Genomic DNA, 20352 nt, shown 5'->3' on the forward strand with positions numbered 1-20352 from the left:
CCACGTACATCAACGGTTAAAAATAGATTACATAATGTTTAAATGGCTGACTACATCACAGCTCAAACCGAAAATGGTGTTTTGTAAAGAAACATTGCCGTTAAGTTACTAGAATTGCTAAAAAGAATGCTACAATCAATCGTTCATTCACTTTTAACTGCTAATATAATTTACCTAATATACTTTAGGATTAAGAATTCTACGAACGTTGGAACGATTCACCGAATTGTGCTACGAAATGCAAGTACAAGATACTTGATTAGAGAACAATCATTAACTTGTAATTATTCAAGAGAACATTCACTAATAAGGATGAATGTTGTATTTATTCAAAGAGGAGTGGGAACGGTTGTCACATCTTATTTATGTGGGCGTGAATTAGACGTCCCTTTCATTTGTCACATCTTATTTATATATATATATATATATAAAAGAAGCTTTTAAGAGAATGGATCTTTGTTTTAAAAAATAAATAAATAAGTACATCCTTTCTGACCGTTATATTTGATTTTAATGAAATCTTATGGTTGAAATTATATGGTCTATGATTTAATATCAACCATAAAATTTCATTAAAGTCAAATCTAACAATCAAGAGGGGTATTCTTTTTTTTTTTTTTGAAAAATAAAATCTCTTCTCTTAAAAGGCCTGTATATATACATATATATATATATAACAATAATTAAAAACTCCATCCTTATTTGTTGGGACTAATTGGGGGAGGGCACATCTTACGCATTTTTCTTTTTAGTCGATGTTATCTACATTTTTTTTTTTATATCTTTTGCATACATTTTTAATTTTTTATTGTCAAATCAAATGAATTAAAGAATATCAAATGATAAAAATTAACGAATAATTTGTGAAAGATAAAAAAAATGAGTGGATCGCACATTTCTTCTTTTTTCTTTCTTTTTTATGTTTGCTTGTGAAGTGACAACATATGAGTGAATCAAACATAGGAATTAGGTAGGACAGGTAAGATATTGAATAAACCCATCAGACCAAGCAAAGCATGTTAAGATAAAATGATTTTGCCCCTATTTACCAACCACACCAAAGATCAATTAACTATATTTTGTCTAAATGCGGATATGCCGTCTATAAATTTGTAAATATTATTAATAATATCGAATGGATTGAGTTATAAACTCCTTAGAAGTATTAACCTTAACGGACCTTAATTGTACTCAAAATGAACGGTGTAAACATAATACATAAATGTAGCATATTCTTGCTAGTCGATATGTTATGCATTTTCAAGTTGGGTAGGGCAGTATTTATACACGTTCTCGAAGTAACTAAAATTGCTTGAAGCCATAACTAGTAGACCAAGCCATATGATATGGGACCAACCGACAACTCTTAATTTAAAGTACATCAACATCCCTTATGATTAAAATTGTTGTTGGGTAAAATTGGAAAAATGAGTACATAATTGGAATTTTATAAAAGAGGCTAACTAAGTGACACACTCTGATCCGGAATGTCCACTAGGACTCCGAATCGAGGTCATTTGGTTGACACCTGAAATGTGACGAAGCCATAAAGTGTGATAATGTATAAAATGTGAATAAATTAAAATCTAAAAGTGCTTAAGTACACGAGTGCGCGATGAGCGGGTCTAGACCCATTTCACTCGTGATACAGAGCATATGTATAGTACAGTAAGGTAAAATAATGATTATACCATCATAAGAAGACATATGTACTGAAAAGTGCCACGAATCATCGTCGATACGAAACTCCGTTGCTAGAACCTGGAGGGGTGCAAAAATGAAAAATGTGAGTGAGTGAAACAAAACTTTTCAAACCAATTTCAATTACCAAAGGCAGTAGCCCCTCGTCGTAACACTTGTATAATGTCCCAAAAATAACAGGCGTGACTATAACTTAAAACCATAACCAAAATAACAGTCTCACAATTATGCCGTGTCAAATATCTCAACAAGAATAAGTAACCCAGGTGAAATAAATCAATATGAAATGGTATGTTAACCAGATCCACCTATTGTGGTTTGTATTGCTGAACCAATAGCTCATCAACATGTTAGCCAGAGTCACATCACGTGACCTGTACAGCTGAATCAATATCTCATCAACATGCTAGCCGGACTCACCTCACATTACTTGTACGGCTAAATCAATAGCTCATTAACTAATACTAGCACATAAGTCGGAGTCACCTATAGTGACATGTACGACTTATTCATGTCTCATCAATCAATGCTAGCACATAAATTGAAGTCACCTATAATGACATGTACAACTGAATCAATAGCTCATCAATAATCACTGCACACGAGTCGGAACCACCTCTAGTGGTCTGTATGATAGGACTGAGTGTAAATAAGTACGCTTAAGTGCTACGATCATGTGAAGACTGTGCGAATAATCGCGGGTCACCTATGAGTCGGAACCACCTATAGTGGTCTGTACGACAGGCCTGTGCACCTACCTTGAATTCAAGGTGAGCGTAAGGTGCGGGAGGTGAACATCACGTGAAGGATTGTGCCCTGACCACAGGTGAGAGTACTAACATCGGGGTGCAGGGTTATGAGCTCTAAATGCATCTAATACCACATGTACGACTCATAGGCAACCTGTACGATAGTGTCGGAGTTGCCTATTATTACAACATGTACGACAATATTGGAGTTGCCTAAAACATAAATGTAGCCATGTCATAACCCCATCATTTCAAATAAAATGTAATCATAACCATGCATCTCACATTTCACAACATATACTCATCTGAACTTACCTGTGCGTTCTGTGTTCACCTTTGCACTTCAAAGCATTCACAATAATTATGTGCCGGTAATATACATATGGATATGCCATGATGCAATCTAAAACTCACCCATACCATAGCATTTTCAAGTATATATAAATATATACAATATGGCGTAAAATGCACAATCTATAACGCTCTACTCTTGAACTATTTATTTTCGGAATAATTATCGGAGATAAGCCCAACTAGACACTAATTTAATTAACCATCAATACTTACGTTTCCTTACTTCATTTCCTTGATTCCTCACATACTGATTTATGACCAGCATTTAACCACCAAAATCATAAGGTTAAATCTCACATTTTCCACCAATATCCTTTGCATTGCTCAATTCCCCAAACAAGGCTATTGTCCCAATTAATTAGTCTCGTTTATTGTATGATTCCATCTACCGTCTTGTTAGAATGTCTACGTACTCTAAATAGGGATCAAGCCATTCGTAGTTCGCACTAGTCCTCCAAAGCATTCACATAAATTATATGAAATATTCAATTTATAAATGTTTGTGGAGATGTCAATCTTATATATACACGATAGAAGGGAAAAGACCCATTCACCTTAGGTCTGCTCTACGACTCCCTCGCACGAATATCGAGACATCACGAATTATCATCGCCTGTGACCAATTATTAAATCACGTCTCAGAGTTCTTACCGATAGAATACATAATTTACATAAAACACATCCCTACGTAATACAATTCGTAAGATGTGCATCACGGATCTCCAATCCGTTATTTCAAAGATTTACATTATGTTTCTAGAACAACGTCCTAAGGTTTCATTACGATCCAACGGTCGGATCTCTGCCAATTGCTAAAACCAATTGACGGTCAACATTTTATTTTATGAACTTACAAATTCAATTCATGAAGATCCGTTCATCAGATTCCCGATCCGTAAGGTTCTATGGTTCTCAAATATTACGTACTATAATGTATTAAAGTTTGATGATAATCCAACGGTCAGATTGTCGATTCATATAATGACCTTTTAACGTATTGTAGAGAATTTAGGTTTCGACGATCAATCTACGTCATACGATCCTCATGACTGAACTCCAGGCATCTCATTTATCCTAAACATAAAATTGATGGTCCTCTGGCCACGCGTCGCCAGTGAGTGGCGGTCGGCCACCCCGACTTGCCGGAAAATTCAATTATTTCTAAAAATTTTCAAAAATTATAGAAATGAAGATCTCAATGAGCAAAACAACTTTCATACCTGCCACGAAATCCAAAAGTGGATAGAAGATGGTCAATTTTGCCCACGAAGCCGGCGGGTGCTTAAAGCTTCCCAGTGTTGATTCGTCATTTACGGTGGTCCAACGGGCCAAGGTTGGTTGGGTTTTGCTCTTGGGATGATGGGCTACAAAGCCCAAGTGGTGGCATCGGCCATCGCTTTGCCATTTTGTCGGAAAAATAAAAAAGGGTAGCCGGAGCATTGTGAGAACCGTCAACTTTCGTGGCCTCAAACCGCCACATGCAGAGGTTAATCAAGGTGGTTCTTGGGTGGATTTTGTAGAGGGGAATAAGAGCTTCAAGATGGCAGTGGCGGCGTTGAGAAATTCCACCCGAGTTGGCCGGAATCAACCTTGGAAGTTGGGTGGTTGCGGTGGTGGCGTGCCCGAGAAAGCTGGGAGTTTTCTTCCCTTTATTTATTTATTTTTTTTTTTCTGATTTCTAATTGGGCTGCTGCCCCTTTTCTACCTTTTATCTAATTGGTCACCCTTAACCAATTAACTAACTTTAAATAACCAACTTCAAATGTTCGTAACTATACCGTTATAATGAAAATTCGCAAACGACTTTCGCCTATGTGTTCATACCAACGAGTACTACTTAAATATGCTAAAAGAATAAGTCATATGTTTCTCTAAACGATGATTAACGAAAGTTAAAGTCCTTGCCTCTAGGACATTTTCATCAATTCTCTTGAATATAAATATAAAATTAAAGACGGGTTGTCAGGCTAAAGCTCTTCTCTTAAGTAATAGTACAAATGTTTTGCCTTCGTGACTCATACTAAATAACACAGCTACCTCTTAATTCGTTAAAGTTGAAAAGATCGGAATGCTCGAAGTTGAAAAAGATTGAAAAACAAAATCGCAAAAAGAACAATAATAAAAGAAAATACGGATGCAACTGCCGTTTATGATTGTGTTTTAAGTTTTAACTTCAAACTAAATAAAGAAGAACGCCTCACTTTAACATATGCTTTGAAAATCGCCTTTTATGATTGTGTTTTAACTTTCAGTTTTTCTGCCAACTATGAGAGTTAGGAACCTTCAATCATACCCTCTATTGTTTTAGTTAAATTTTAGCTAAAAAGTCTAGAAGCTCCCTAAAACATCTCACCTCCAACCATACTTTCTAAATGAGTGAGGCAAAATAAATATAAATCAATAGAAATAGAGTATTTTCTTTAACAGATTAAAACAATAGTAATTAATGCGAGGAGCCCTTCCTTTCTCACTCCCTTGATTATGAACTCGTAGCAAATTTTGCTACCCTAAGAGCAAAAGCATGACCGGAGATGAAAATTTTCAAGGATTCATTTAGATGTACTTTTAAAATGATTGAAAACGCTTTTTGAAAAAATGTTTTTTGTTTCTAAAAGTACTTATAATACTTTCTGCAAGAAGCACCAGTTATGTGTTTCTTCTAGGACGCATTTTAAGTACTTTTCTAGAATTTACTTGCATTTTTACCAAGGATTGATTCTAAAAACATTTTCACTAAAAATGCTTCCAGTTATTTTAAAAGCACATCCAAACGAGCACTAAATTCCTCCTAAATTAAGCTCATTTAGGGAGCACATTGGATGTGCTTTGATCATAATACATTGTGACTTGCCACTCAGTACTGTGATCTAATAGCATTCCTCTTCATTTAGAAATGAAAGATCTTAAGTTCGATTCTCATAGATGACAAATTCAACACAAAACTAAACTACCCATTGTAACTTAACTAAACCCTCCCTTCTCTTAATGTAAAAATATCAATGAACTTTTATAAAATAAAAATATAAAAAAATACATTGCGACTTTAATTGCATTGGATATTAACGGTTCCAACCCGCAAACCGGTTATTCTACCATAAATATGCTCGTCGGACTGGCTATACAACCAGGAGTCACAAAACCAACTAATCACAACAAGGCAAAAGCAATCAAATCATAACAAGCAGTAACATAACCAAATGACCCCAACATGATCAGAGCGAAGCATAGCGGAAAAGTAACAAAAATATTACAATGCAGTGCACGTTATAGAAAATCTCCAACCAGATCAAATGGAGGAATAACACATCAAAACTTGCTTGTTCAATAAACTCATTTCCCATAAACTTCTCATCCATGACTAAAAGTAAACAAAAGACACGGATAAACACCACAGCAAAATAGACTAACAAAAACAATGTCTTATAGGAGTTTAAAGCAATAAACTAAATCACTGGGCAACCCCGAGCCACTTTGTGAAGTTATCGAACTCGGTGTAATCGCTGTCAGAGATCATAGTTTTGTACCAAGCCTTTCCAGCTGCCTTGATGGCGGTAGCCTCCTCCTGGATAAAATAAACAAGTAAATTAGCACACAAGCCTACAATCGTATACAAGTAAACAAGATTCCCACAAGTATTAGTCAAAATAAACAGATATTCTACGTTAGCATACATGATCAAACAAAATCTTGGTATACGTAAACCACACATGAACAAACATTGCTTTTACGAAATAGGATTCACATAAGAGCGACAAATACACAAAACATTGGATAGGCGTCTCCTATGTCCAAAATAATCTGAATCAAGAAATATCGCATATCGGAAACATGTAAGATCAACTTTTTTGCCTGCTAAAAGTATTGTAAAGAATATCGACTTCCCAAATGAAATGCTCAGAATCTTGGTTTACCAAAACAATTTGATCATTTAAGTTACCAAGTATTTCTACAACTTGCTTTCAAAATATAAGCTTATTTTCTGCTTCACTATAGCTTTGATAGGGAATGCAGGCAGCATCACTTCGCCTAAGAACCAGAGTTTTAAAAAACTGGCATCATTTACTATAAAGTCACCACTGGGAGTCCAAGACCCCTTCATCTCCGGAAGGCAGCGTACTTACAGTAGCACACTTAAACATCTTTACAACACAATTACATTTACTATTTAAATTAGAATTAGCTTTCATTTCAAGTATAATTCGACACCAGATAACAACAAATTACTAATGCAGGCACATCATTTTGCAATCAAATCATCCTGTAAAATCCTCTAAAACACAAAACTGAGTGAATCAATCAATCATATTTCATAATTATCCTTCATAACGAAACGAACAATTATTTTTAACAATCATATTTTATAAGGAACTAACATATCATCAAAAGCAATTCAAATAGAAACAAGCTGGATCGATTACCTTAGAAATGGGCTTTCTTTTCTTGTCAAGCTTCTCCTTCTTAGCCTTCACGCGCTGCTCCTCAGCCAAAAGAGACATTCTCCTTGCAGTTTTAGCATAAGGATTCAACTTTAGCAAAGTGTTCAGGTTTTTGAGAGGGTTCTTTTTCATAGGAGCCCTCTTGGCATCCTTCTTGATAGGCCTGACGACTGACTGCACCTCATCAGAGTTTATGATCCTAGCCAAGTCAGCATTGACCATCTTCGACCTCGGCAGCACATATCCCTTCTTCTTCTCCGAGAGCTTGTCAAACGACCCGTAAATCGAGTCGAGCTTCTCGAAAGCGGACTTGGTCCAGATCACAAACCGACCCAAATGCCCACCAGGAGCGAGCTTCAGCAGGTTGAGCCTCTCCACATTGATAATCTCGACACCGGGAAGGTTCCTGAAGGCCTTCACCAGCTTAGCCCCTTCAGTTCCGTACACAATGAGAGGTCCCTTGCGGTTAATGTACCTCCTGTTCCTCATCTTACCCTTTCCAGGGCGAATCGCGTGGCTGTCCTTCGCCTTCTCGGCGTCGGCGTAAGCCCCAATCTGCTTCAGAAGCTTCAGAGCCGCCGAGGTCTTCTCCACCCCCTCAGCCGAGTCGCTGACAACAAGAGGAAGCTCCGGAACGGTCTCGATTTTGTGACCGCGGGCCATGACCAGAGAGGGAACGGCAGAAGCCGCAATCGCCGAAACGATGGCGTATCGCTTCTGGTTCACGTTGATCCTCCGGTGCCAGCGGCGCCAGATCTTGGTGGGAGCGAACATGCGCCCGCCACGGCACATGTTTCCGAAGGCTCCCTGCCCGGCGCGGTGGGTCCCGCCTCCGGGAACACGAGGGATACGCGAGACGGCGCGTCCAGTTCCCCAGGACTCGGCGGAGGTCTGGTGACCGGCCTTCTTGGAAACCGCATAGGGCTGGCGGCTGTTGTTCGACATTTGGGAGTGGACGGCTGTGACGACGTCGGGGCGGATCGGCACCTTCATGACGTCGGGTAAGGCGACGGTCTGGGACTGATCGGTGGCCATGTCGCCGTCAAGGGTTTGGACAGTGACGAGGGGGCGAGCGGCGGCGGCCATTTCTAAGAGTGGGGGGAGTGTGAGAGATGGAGAGGGAGAGATGCGGTGTGAGGGTTTAGGGTTGTGACAAATGTGTTTAAAGTTGATTTTATACCTAAATTGTTTGGGCCGTAGGGTTTTTTCAGGTTTGGACGCCCCATTTTCCTTTTTTTTCTTTTTTCTTTTTTTTTGTTCTAATTTCTTACATATTTTTTTGGGTCCATAAATTATTTTCTTACATTCAATTCCGTATTCATCTTATTTTGCGAAATGCTAAAAAATTGTTGAGTATTTTATCAATTTTGTTCAAGAAAAAAATATTTCTTTGAAGTTAAAGCATATATTGGGTCATATCAGGTAGGCTGGGGTAGTTGGGCCTCAATGTTTGTGGGCCTTGTGAAACTATGATAGAAACAAACACAATTTGAAATTAAAAAAATGAAATTAGCCCTAATATTTTATTGATGAGTTCTTAATATTGAAAAATTTGACCAAAGACATTCTTAATATTGAAGTTCATCGTAATAGAAACAAACACAATTTGAAATTTAAAAAAAAAAAAAAAAAAAAAAAAACTAATGAAAAGAGCTTGAAAACTTTGAGTTTTAACAATAAGAACAAAATAAAGAGTAAAGCAAATAGTACCATGATTGACTTTTTAGTGTAAAAATGTGATTTTTCGTTAAAGTAAATAGTACTTGAAGCTTTTCGTTAAAGTTCCCTTAAAAAAATGAGCCCTGATATTTTCTTGATGAGTTCTTAATATTGAAAAAATTAACCAAAAACATTCTTAATATTGAAATTACTTTTGACTTATATGATAGTAGCTCTAATACTTTAGGGATTTTGAAGAGAATGAGAAGGTACAATTTCTTCCATACAAGGATATTAGAAAGGAAAGAATTTAACTCAAGACAACACGCCAGACTGATAATTGCTATTAACCAACTCAGTTACAAACTCTTTACAATTATACAATTGGCCTCATTGCTGATTGATTATTGAGCTATGCAACGTAGATTGTAACATCTTTTCTTTTTGTTACTAAACTATCAATGTTTCGTTATTCATGTGAAAAAAAAAAAAAAAAAACTTTCACGTATGCATGCAGACTTCACTCCTTAATTCGCTCTTGAACAGTCACATAAAAAAGAGCCTTTCCTTTGTAACTTTGATACAGTTAACCCCAAACTGACAATCAACTGAAGTGCAGGAAGTAAACCTAATGTTGTTTCCTTAACATAAAAAAGAGCCTTTCCGTTGTCGTAGTTAAATTTGTTTGATGGCACAAGATGCAACCCTAATGTTGTTTCCTTAACAGAAAACGTAAAGAAAGGGGAGAAAGAAAGAAGCGAAAACTACAACTAAACACATGTTACACGATATGCATACTTGTCTGGAAGGCCTGGACAAAATCGGGGATACGAATGAATCATCCATTGAGGCCACCAGACAATTTAGATCCTTTTGCACAGCTTGAAAACCAGTTCAAATGTTTCTTCCTTTCAGCATCCTCTAACGCTGTATGCATTGTGTCTGCAGAACTACATTCCTAACATCGGATTTGGCATTTACTGTTCTAGAACCAGTTACACTTTTGCTCCAAAACACACACCAGTCAGCGGGTGTAACTACTAACAAGTTCATCATGACAGATCCCTATTCAGCTTCGTGGTGACAATTCCTGCAGCTACTGTTTTCGTAGGACATCATATGATAACAGGACCTTCCTCTGAACCAATATACGCATGATTAATTAGTCAAAATTAAAGAAAATCACAAGTTTTAGAAAGACTAAAATCTTAAGGAATAAGGCAAACCAAATGAGAAGTTGGGACATTTGATAAATAAAGAGAGGATGCTGATAGGCTCATTAAGAGTTAATGGAACTCTCTAGATTTCGAAGTGTTTTCTCAGGAGGAACAGCTCACGAAAAGCTTCATTTTTTTTGTCATGCATGTAAAGTTTTATGGAAACTTCTAATTTGAGCTTTTTCGGAGTCATCTTTCACCAATCTCCTTATTTTAAGCATCATTTTTCTCTTAAGATAAATTTATAGTTAAGGTCATTACACTCGTTGCTGATAGCAGCACTATTTGATTCTCATGACAAATTTAAACATGAGAAAAGAGATCCGGTTCAGGGAGATCGAAACTCTGTTGTCACGATAAAAAAGAGAAAACATCAGCAATCCAAAAGCTAGCAAATGCGTAAACGAGCAAAACTGGATTTTTTTTTCTAGTCGTAATGTAAACACAGCTAGTTAAATGGGTAATTTTTGTGAAAGAAAAACAATATCCACATTGCTTTTTATACCCAAATCTTGAAGGAGATTGGAATTGACAAGGATAACTGAGAAACAATAGAAACATATGCCTAACTGCGAAGAAAAGTTACATCACACGACACTACAATTGTAATAGCACAAAATAGGAAGAATTACCATTTGCTCAAAGTCCGGACTGGACAAGTTGATGCTGAGATTCCTCATTAACAACAGAACCTGCAGAAATAACAAAATTTAACTACAGGCACATTGATTCGTAGTAACTATTCTCATCCCACTGTTACTTGTTAATCTTAGAAACCGTCAAGAAACAAATTGTTAAAAGCGATGTAATTTCATTCAACTCACAGTTTCAAAATTAATGGGATTCATTTCCCTGAGTTTCTGAGCATGACCTTTTGTTTCTGGATCAAAAACACTCCCGATGAAGCTATAAACTTCGGCAAAATCAGGAAGACCTGCAAAATAGTAGAACATATACATAAATCATAAATGTTCCACCATAAATTTTCTTGAAATTCAAAGTCCGAGAACAGATATAGTCAGCATTTGCAGTCTGATGATCACCATGATGCCCAGGAGCTTGTTTCCCTTGATTTGGTATCTCGGAACTTGGCAGAGGGCCACTAAGACTGCATGTGTTAATCCTTGATAACCCCTTTGATCCAATATCAGCTGAATCAGTAACGCCGAACCCCATAATAAGTGCTGGAAAGTTCTCGATAAAGCTATTCTGCCGTAAGCATATCAAGCAAAGCAACTAGAAAAATAGAATGTATACCTTCAGTTCCATGAAGATTAGTAAATTCTTCGCGTGACAACAGAATTTGGTCCGATGCAGGGTTTGTCAAAAAGGAAGTTTCATCCCAAGGAGAATAGGTAGATGCAATTGCGTTCATTGAAGAAGGATAAGCAATGGATGCTTGCAACGGAAGTAAACCTGCCAATTCCGATATTGAACAATTAAAAGTGAAAACAATTAAGGTTTAAGCTTTAGAAAGACACGATGCCACTATCTTTTAACAATGGAGAACCATTTTTGGAGGCCTTTTGAGGGTAAGGATGAGCAGCCTTGCGCTTTGGCCGTGGAGGAGGCACGTGCGCCGTTGTCCCGCTCTTTTGAACTTTCAAGAAGTACTTCTGGGCGTGACTCCTAATCTGCAAAACCCCAATTCTCAAAAACCCCCAATTCATACTAACTTCAAACTAAAAAGCAGAAAAACACTTGGTCCAAACCTGAATAACCGTTTTTGAACCTACAAAATCTTCGATTTTCTTCCAGTCTCTATCAAACCTGAAAATCCCACCGAAACTTCAATAACTCTGACATCAAATGACAAAATCTACAGTTTTACACATTAAAATCTCCCATTACATTACTCTGTTCACGATTCTAAAAAATAAAGTGAGAACTAAATTGGAGCGCAAGAATATTAAAGTTCAGAAATTTGGAAGATTCAAATAAAACCCACAACCCAAAACAAGAAATTACAACACACCACAACAGTAGCTACACAAAAAGCAATTAAAGCCAATAAGCAGTCAAGTAAACTGAAACAGAAATAGGCAGGCGGTGGACTGCCGTGGTGGATAAGACGTTCCTCTTCAACCCACTGCGTCCGGGTTCAAACCCTCCTTTTCCCGAAGTTTTGATGAACTTAGTGGAGATTATCCAACCGTTTGTTGAAAAAAAACAAAGAAAACAGAATTGAATGCTTGAAAGTAAAAAGACAACGAATAAAGGAAGAACTGACAGTTGAAGAGCTTCGAGGAACTTGTCGTGCTCTTCGTCGGTCCAGCTTTCTCTGGACTTGGTGATGGTGTATGGCTTCCGGACCTTCTTTCCCGACCCGTCTGAGGACGGCGTCGACGCCGTGCCCATTGACGATTGGGGGTTGGTGGAGGCAGTGGAGTTCATGTGACTGAATGAATGAATGTGTATGTGAGAGAGAGAGAGAGAGAGAGAGAGAGAGAGAGAGCGAGAGTTTGTGGCGCGCGGGGGTCTGAGGGAGTGTGTTATACAAAATGCGTGGTGGTGGCATGCGAATGAATTGTGGCCGCCCAATTATTTGGTCACCGGCTTCTCTTCTTCCTCCACTCAATTAATCGTCCCGCGTCTTTGCTTTTACAAGTTTTTACTGTGGGGACCTAGTCTATGGCACTGATCTGAAACTTCCTCGCATCTGTTACGGCTCTATCACCATAACGTGTTAGTTCTCTATTGATAGACAATAATATTGTCACATCGTATTACTAATCTATACACATTATAACATACGTATTTTATTTATGATACGTAAATTTAATAATACTGCATGATTGTGTGTGACAATTACGTACTAAAAGTTTCCAACTTTACTAGAGATTTTATTTCTATAAGAAATACGACAAGCGATGGCCACAAGCGTTATACAAATGAAATTGTATACAAAACTCTTATTTTTATCCAATCAGGTTGACATGAATGCCATTAGTACTATAATCTAGTGGTAAGTAAGAGATCTTATAAGTTTACTCATGCAAATGGCAAGTTCCATATTAAATTATTTTAGCTAGCTTATTGTATGGTTTAATCCAAACTTCCACCATTAAGTGTTTAAATATCGTTATATTATATATAAAAAATGAGGTGACAATACTACTCTTGAAACCCTTCTCTAGTTGAATTCGGCTTTGGCGCAAAGATTTAAATGGAAGGCACATGGTCAATACTCTAATACACGATGGCAACTCATTACACTTAGTGAACCTACAGAAAAAGGTGGAGCATGGCTAGTAAAGCCAGGCTCGTGGAAATCTTAGTCTGCCAGGAGCTAGGTGGAGCAAGAGCTCGTAGAGCTCGTAGAAGGAGGTGGAGTTGCGGGGACCGATGCTGCAACCATACCATTTCTGAAATGTGCGGGTTGTTGTAAATGACGGCGTTATCTTGGCTTGCTCTCTCCAATGAGAAGATTGTTGGTGTAGAACGTTGGCTCCATAGAAGCTAAGATAGAAGTGAAAAGAGTTCCATATCGGAGAAGTACAATAATACTTAAAGGATACTCTACAATAAATTTAACTAATCAACAGGGAGGAAGATTCGAATTTGAGTATAAAGAAATTGAGCACAATGCTCTAACTAGCTTGATTAAGCTAAGTCTGTATAGCCTACCATTTTCTTTGGTTATTATTAGTTTTCAAACCATCTGACCATTTGCCCAGACTTGATACCATCCATAATCGTGAAGTCATAACTCATGCTAAGCTCGTTGTCATACCTGATATGATGTCTTGCTTTGGTACCATATAATAGAACCCTTAGGTGGAATTTGTCTTCTATACTTTTGTAAATGATGACCTTTTCGATTTTAGTGTCAATTAGTGTAAATTACCGCTTGTAATAAAACATAAAAAATAACAAATAAAAAAGCTTCTAAAGAAAGAGTTGTTCAAGTTAACTGGATGGTAAAACATTAGCTACAAACAAAGTACATTGTTTTACATCAAATAGTATAAATAAACACGTGCAACATTACTATGGACCTATGATCCCTTGTTACACAAGAAATCGAAAACTTGTCTTGCAGGCTCATTGAATCTGGGGTGCGATGAGGATAAGCAGGCAACCTATTGTCTGGCAGCGTCTGTGTAGATGAATTCTTGGTTGGCCTCAAATCGAGCAAAAATATTAATCGTGGCCGATTTTGTGCTGATGCTACATGCAACTCTCTCCTGTCCACAACTATGATTGCATGATTCCGAGAGAGTCATTGGTGGCGACAGCCGCGCCAGGTCACCAGGTACGACTGCCACTCACCACTTGCTTTCTTTTCAGAATTTGTCAAGTTGTTTTGAAGAGAAGAATATTTAAGTGCCTATAAACATATTTGTTTTCAGTCATTGCGATAAAGCGAGGGGTTTGAGAGAGAGAGGCCAAGGAACCCCACTAGAAAATTTACCTCATGAAAGATATAACAGCTTGGTATAATATTGTAAAAGTATTTCAAGTTAATCTTATATTATTATGTGTTTAAACTTTTCATCTGACAATACGTTTTAACCTTTAGATACCACAACAATAGCATTTAGATAATAAGTAAGCTTCATAACTAGAAAAAGGTTGACTATCCTCAGTGTCATGTTATGAATGAGACGCTTAATTTGATTTACCTCTCACTCATCGCAAGATTCACAACATTTCAGAGGTTTAACAACAAATACAATTAGGTTAAAAATCGCAACAAAAGTGAACAAACAAATACTCCCAAACAAGATGGTAAAAATCAATATTGGAAGCATCCCTATATTATTCTCATTATCATTTTTAATTATTGTGACCGTAGGACTGCCTCTTACTTATTATAACAATGTACAAATATTATACGCATAATATGAGTGGATTGATAAGTCATATAACGGTGATATGAGTAAATTAATAACATTATTTGACATTATTTCGATGATAGTTACGCCAAAAAAATTATCAAGAAAAAAAAAACACATTGAAATGAGAATAGAGCATGTATAAAGAAAGAGGGATGAGTTAGGATAAGAGTAGTTACAAAATTTGCTTCCACCCATTGTGACCACAAAATAGAAGAAACTTTTATAGCAAGAGTTCGTTACAAATTAATTTGATTCCCTAAGCTTTAGTGGTGATTTCACTTTGGTCCTCAAAAATCTTGCCGTGCAAACTTGGTCAACAATACGTGAATTATATAATTTGCCAAGATTAGCGGCCGACTATTTCAACAAAAAAAAAAACTCTTTGGCATCACATCCCTGTAACACCGAAACGATCACTTAGATTGTGATATGTGTAACATATTTAAATATCATTTGATCAAATTGATTATTACCTAAGGTGAAAAATATTTTTTCTAGTTCGAACAATATTACCTACTCCTAGATATAAGTATTCACATGCCAATAGATGAATGGTGTATTTTTTTCTTACAGTAATGCTTTTAAAAGTAATCAGGTGTTATGTTGTCAACTTTTGTAATAAAATTCACTTTATGTCCTTATTAAACACAAATTCAAAAGGGTATGGATTGGATTTAGGATTAGGGACCAATTTGAGACAGAAAAATTTGAAGGACCAAAGAGATGAAAGCTCCAAAGTTTGGGGAAGTTCAAATTTAAAGCAATGTAAAATTAGGACACGTGTCAAAGGGAGAGAGGGCAAGGGAGAAGTGGAGGCTGGCAAATCTCCCAGTGTGATAAGACGGTACGGAAGTGTTAAGGCATGAGATGATCAACCTGCAGTAGGTTTGCATTGGATTGGATTATTCTTTTGGTTTCTGGGATGTGCTGCTGCAAATGGATATTCAAGCTCGAATAGGAAGCTTATCATCCTCCTCTCACAACTTTCGGACCTCTCGAAAACATAACTCTTCATCTTCTTCTCCATCTTCTTGCTACTCGCCATTGAAGCCCTTGTGCTCCAGAAGGGATTCTCAGGAGCCCCAACAAAACGGTGACAACAATGGTATGCTTACTAACTGCAGCTTTACTAATTGATATGATTAGCTTTTAATTACTATTAGTTAACTTTTGTATTTGTTAATGATCAGTTTCTGGATGTAAGAATTACTTCACGTGTGATGTGCTTCTGATTATTTTGCATTTCCCATCAAGTTTTGGTTTGGTCATCACTTGACTGCTGGTGCTGTTTGGAAATTTGGATGAGTTGGATTTACCAGTTTTAATTAAGATTATTAGCTTATTAATTAATTGTTCATCTTTCGGGTTTCTGAAGGAAGTTGAGGTCGACCAAAAAATTCAGGAATTGGAGTGTGACTTAATTCGTTATAAATCCCCGAGACAATTCTTCACATTCTCACAGTTTCGTTACAATGAGTTGCATGCTATTCTAATTAAACCAAAGAATACACTAGGGATGGTAGTGAGATTCCTGTCTTAACATTATGCATATGGATGATATAATGATCTTGTTTTAAAAGGTAATTAAAGGAGAGAGAGGGTTAAAAGAAAGTTTCATCAGTGGGTAGTATGTATACATTCAACTCTCACAATCGCTTCATCACTCAAAAGCAATATGTGATGGATAGATGTGAGAGAGCGGCGTATACAACCGCCCACCCTCTTAATTTGGCCCAATCTTAATGGTAATATATCATGCTCCTAGCCACCATTAAGTGGTTACCAACTAGCTCTTAGTCGTTGCTATTTCCTTTCTTAGCGAACAAGAAGTCCTCTTAAGTTTGAATTCTCAAGGTGATTTAGCTGCTTCTGACCATAAAACCGACCATATGGTGGTTGATTGTCGATCATCCAAATACCTCCTCAGGTGATAAATTCTCAACAGATTGGGACAAGGCATGGGCAAACATAAGGAAACAAGGCAAAAACAAAAAGAAGGGTGGCTTCTTCGCAGGGTTTTCTTCTCCAAACAAGTACGTGAGCTGGAACCCTAGGCAGTCCAATTACCCACTGTCTGAGGAGGTTGATCCAATCAAGAGGACAGAAAGGTCCAATCTCATGCTATGGACTAGTCCAAGGTTTACCCTAGCAGGAGCCATTGTTATTGTCACCATCCTTTTGGTATACACCATTCTTTATCCACTTAAGTAATTACTTCTTCAAAAAAACAACAAACACAGGGCTCATGTTGTAAATATGATTGTGATTTCCTATGAGGAAATGGCTAGTTGGAAAAGGAATTCTGAATATGATTACTATAAATAAATGAAAGTTCTTACTTCTTCAGCTCAGGTTTGCATCTGTGTAGTTTTTCAATTTGGCATTACTTTACATTGATATTGGTAAGGAATCAGATTGTACTTGATGAGTGAGCTTCAATTCAAGGATTCTTAAATAAATTTATTAGAGGGACACTTATGTAGAGTCACTCGGCAGTGTATTTTTATTATCCGAACTGTCTATTTTGGTATTTCCTCAAAGATCATCGTTGCGAAAAAGTACTCAAGTCCAAAATCATCTAACCACTATAATTAAATGGTTTCATTTTAGTGTTTTTTGGAAATATTGTATGTGTTCATCTATTTATTTATTTTTCATGCAACCAAAATCTCTCAATGGTTTCCTATTTGTCTAAATTTTTGCAATAATGATGTATGATTGAAGACAAATCCAGTGTAATTATACAATGTTTTTCAATGACTCGGTTCAAAATCAAAGGCAAAGGACTATATGGTACGTACGTATACGCTGAGCAGATGACTAGATCACAAAAACACTTTATCAATACCTTTGCTTTTGAGAGATTCTGCCTCGTCACCTAATGTACACACCTAATATGAGTATCTCACTCATTACACAGGCCTATGCGCTTAGTGATCCGATATTTTCTCCTTGAGTAATTCACAATTACAAAAGAATTTAAGGTCACTATTATATCAAAATATGCCTCCCTCTTAGCTATTGACTGTTTTTACAGCCAAAAAAGCAGAAAGAGATGAGCACACGTGCAAAACAAACTAGCAAACACATTCATGTAGGATTACAGGTTAGAATCCACTGATATCGTACGCGGTGAACAGAAAAAACCAATGTTGGTGGCGACGAAGAGAACGATGTGATAGTTTGGTCTTTGAGAGAGATAAACTCATGTTAGCACAGTGTACACCATATAGATTTGGTAATCATCATGGCTAAAGGATCAGCTCCAAGGCAGAACCAGAAAACCCCAGCAGTCCTCACTAAGTTTTCCACTAGCCTAGGCAAACCCTCGTGTCCTTATTATTGCCCTATCCTATTGTACTTCCACATTTTTGTGTTCCCTTCACCAGAAGATGACATCTATTAGGGTTTGTCTGCGTTGCACCAGCAAGAGCTTCTTCGGGTCCTTTTCAAAGGGGACAGTGGAGATTTCAGGTCCCTCAAAGATATTGGGCAATTAACTATTGTGTTCAAGAATTTTTTGAGCTTGTCTGGTTTGGCAGATAATTGACTTGACTGACTGCTTCGGTTTGCGTCTTTAACCAGCCATCACAAGAGTATAATTCCATCAAATAGTGCATTTTCCTCGTCTGCATGATTTTTTCTTCAGCAAATAATATAAATAGCTTATAGCACTTAGCAGTCTATCTCCATTACTCACTCTGCTCCCACACCAAAATTATAAAAAGCGGTCTCATTCCCATTTTCTTTGTACTCCAAAGTCCACACCAATGACTCTATCTAGGCTTCCTCCAAAGAGAGGCCAGATCAAAGTTAAGATAATATCTAGACTTGTCAAGTTGGTGGTGAGAATAGTTTCGAAAGCCAGGGAGAGAGCTGAGCCACCTTATAAAGGTGGCGACACAGGTTGCGCAGGCGCCTATGCAGCCGGAAAGCGATCAAATTAACAACGTATGGTTCATACGAGCATTGATGTCTTTAAGTAGCTGCAAATGTTGAAGCAGTACTGCATTATTATATATCTATATAAGGAGTTGAGCAGCTGCTCTTGAGAATGCATGAGAAAATTTGTAATTGGGTGTGCTTTTGGTTTGATGTACTGATCCTATCATAAATTCGTAATAAACCATTTCTTTTTCTTCTTACTCTTACATTCTAATGAAGAAGGATATTGTTCTGTTCTTCTTGGCGATGAACTCTTTGTTGTCCTGCATGGCTTTTGGAATTCAACAGTGTTTAATGAACACGAATTTCGCGCAATCTGTTATCCGGTTGCAGATTCAACCGTGCTTTTGGATTCATGCAACAGAGATACCTAATTTGTTTCAAGAGACCCTTGTTTCAATTTGTCAAAATGTTTTCTCTGATGCCAACTTTATCAAAATGTTGATGTCTTAATGGATGAGTTTTGTTGAAGAATGTAAGGTCCCATTCGTAAATCTTATAAATAGTTCTCATGGTGATACGGCATTCGGAAGATAGTCCATGTGCTAAAAAAAAAGAGGATTTAAAGCATTGTTGTGTAATTCGTTAACAAATTTAATTCAAAAATGATTTCACTCTCTTCTCTCTTGTGGTGACAGGACACATGAAATCTCAACCACGCTCCAATTTGTAATTTCACTCTTTCTTACAAAAAATACTTAACCATTTATACAAATTTCATGCCTTTATTTCATGGTTCGCTAGAAAACGAAGAGTCTAATGGTTGTAGTTACGAAAGTGAATGGTGTGATTTATACAAATTTCTTGCCTTGTTCATGATATTAAAAGAAGGTTGGATGCATCAAGGCTGGGAATTTGAGGAAGCGAAAAACAAATCAGTTATACCCACTTTCCCTTTTTTTGTTCTACTAATTTGGTTTGGATAGAAAACCCACAAAAATGGTTGAAATAAAAATACTTTTTACCCTTGTATTTAAGTAAAATTTTTTACTAAATTTGTTAAGGATCTATTTTTCAAGTACCTTTTCACTATCAAAACTATTTATCCCATTAGGCCAAGTAAAGTACAACTTCTATGATGAGTGGTTCCTCTACTTTTGAGTGTAGACCTTTCGTATAAAACTCCACACCTTGTTTACTTAATTTTACCTGAGTTTTAAATTCTTTGTCATTTATTCATTTTTTTATTTTCTCAACAAGTTTCTGCAATTTTTTTGGTACAGTTGTAAACTGTGCAATCATATGGCCAACAAGGTTGCTCCAGTCGTGCAAATTTGAAGCCCTTTTATCTAGACAGCATCTGTGACCATAAAGAATGACAATTTTGTTGCAGTTGAACCCGAAAAAGCCATCATTGCGTTGTTGATCAATTCTAATATAAAAAGTTTTAACTGTTGGGAGCGAAGCTGCACCATTCCTTGTCGAATTTGGTTTGTTACTAATCAATAAT

General features: G+C 37.0%; 3 protein-coding genes across 5 annotated transcripts; 1 reads left to right on the forward strand and 2 right to left on the reverse strand.

Moving 5' to 3' along the window:
- Nucleotides 1–5971: 5971 nt before the first annotated feature.
- LOC125469780 (60S ribosomal protein L4-like) lies at nt 5972–8400 on the reverse strand. The gene is made up of 2 exons (XM_048567565.1): nt 7223–8400; nt 5972–6366 (listed from the first exon to the last, which is right to left on the reverse strand). Exons 1-2 carry the CDS (start codon nt 8324–8326, stop codon nt 6253–6255), a joined length of 1218 nt encoding a protein of 405 aa, XP_048423522.1. The 5' UTR covers nt 8327–8400; the 3' UTR covers nt 5972–6252.
- Nucleotides 8401–9864: 1464 nt separating this feature from the next.
- Nucleotides 9865–12644, reverse strand: LOC125467868 (protein REVEILLE 8-like). Of its 3 annotated transcripts, none has more exons than XM_048567566.1 (8): nt 12347–12636; nt 11829–11886; nt 11627–11750; nt 11374–11532; nt 11160–11267; nt 10941–11050; nt 10749–10808; nt 9865–10037 (listed from the first exon to the last, which is right to left on the reverse strand). In XM_048567566.1, exons 1-8 carry the CDS (start codon nt 12508–12510, stop codon nt 9996–9998), a joined length of 825 nt encoding a protein of 274 aa, XP_048423523.1. In that variant the 5' UTR covers nt 12511–12636; the 3' UTR covers nt 9865–9995. The 3 variants fall into 3 exon arrangements, with proteins under 3 accessions (XP_048423523.1, XP_048423526.1, XP_048423524.1); XM_048567567.1 differs by having other exon boundaries at nt 9878–10037; nt 10988–11050; nt 12347–12644; XM_048567569.1 differs by lacking the exon at nt 11160–11267 and having other exon boundaries at nt 12347–12621.
- A 3156-nt stretch (nt 12645–15800) lies between these two features.
- LOC103934262 lies at nt 15801–17303 on the forward strand. Its single transcript, XM_009344000.3, has 2 exons — nt 15801–16062; nt 16885–17303. Exons 1-2 carry the CDS (start codon nt 15894–15896, stop codon nt 17166–17168), a joined length of 453 nt encoding a protein of 150 aa, XP_009342275.1. The 5' UTR covers nt 15801–15893; the 3' UTR covers nt 17169–17303.
- The last annotated feature ends 3049 nt before the right edge of the window (nt 17304–20352 follow it).

This window comes from the organism of the source record quoted next, unplaced genomic scaffold (assembly GCF_019419815.1).
Source record: "Pyrus x bretschneideri cultivar Hongxiangsu unplaced genomic scaffold, Pyrus_bretschneideri_v1 Contig45, whole genome shotgun sequence".
Taxonomy (NCBI): domain Eukaryota; kingdom Viridiplantae; phylum Streptophyta; class Magnoliopsida; order Rosales; family Rosaceae; genus Pyrus; species Pyrus x bretschneideri.

Coding starts and splice junctions, on each gene's coding strand:
- LOC125469780 (XM_048567565.1), bottom strand. CDS start 8,326: ATGGCCGCCGCCGCTCGCCCCCTCGTCACTGTCCAAACCCTTGACGGC. Junction 6,367..7,222: donor AAAGAAAGCCCATTTCTAAG/GTAATCGATCCA, acceptor TATTTTATCCAG/GAGGAGGCTACCGCCATCAA.
- LOC125467868 (XM_048567566.1), bottom strand. CDS start 12,510: ATGAACTCCACTGCCTCCACCAACCCCCAATCGTCAATGGGCACGGCG. Junction 11,533..11,626: donor TCAAAAGGCCTCCAAAAATG/GTTCTCCATTGT, acceptor CGGAATTGGCAG/GTTTACTTCCGTTGCAAGCA. Junction 10,038..10,748: donor GTCCGGACTTTGAGCAAATG/GTAATTCTTCCT, acceptor ATATTGGTTCAG/AGGAAGGTCCTGTTATCATA.
- LOC103934262 (XM_009344000.3), top strand. CDS start 15,894: ATGGATATTCAAGCTCGAATAGGAAGCTTATCATCCTCCTCTCACAAC. Junction 16,063..16,884: donor ACAAAACGGTGACAACAATG/GTATGCTTACTA, acceptor ATACCTCCTCAG/GTGATAAATTCTCAACAGAT.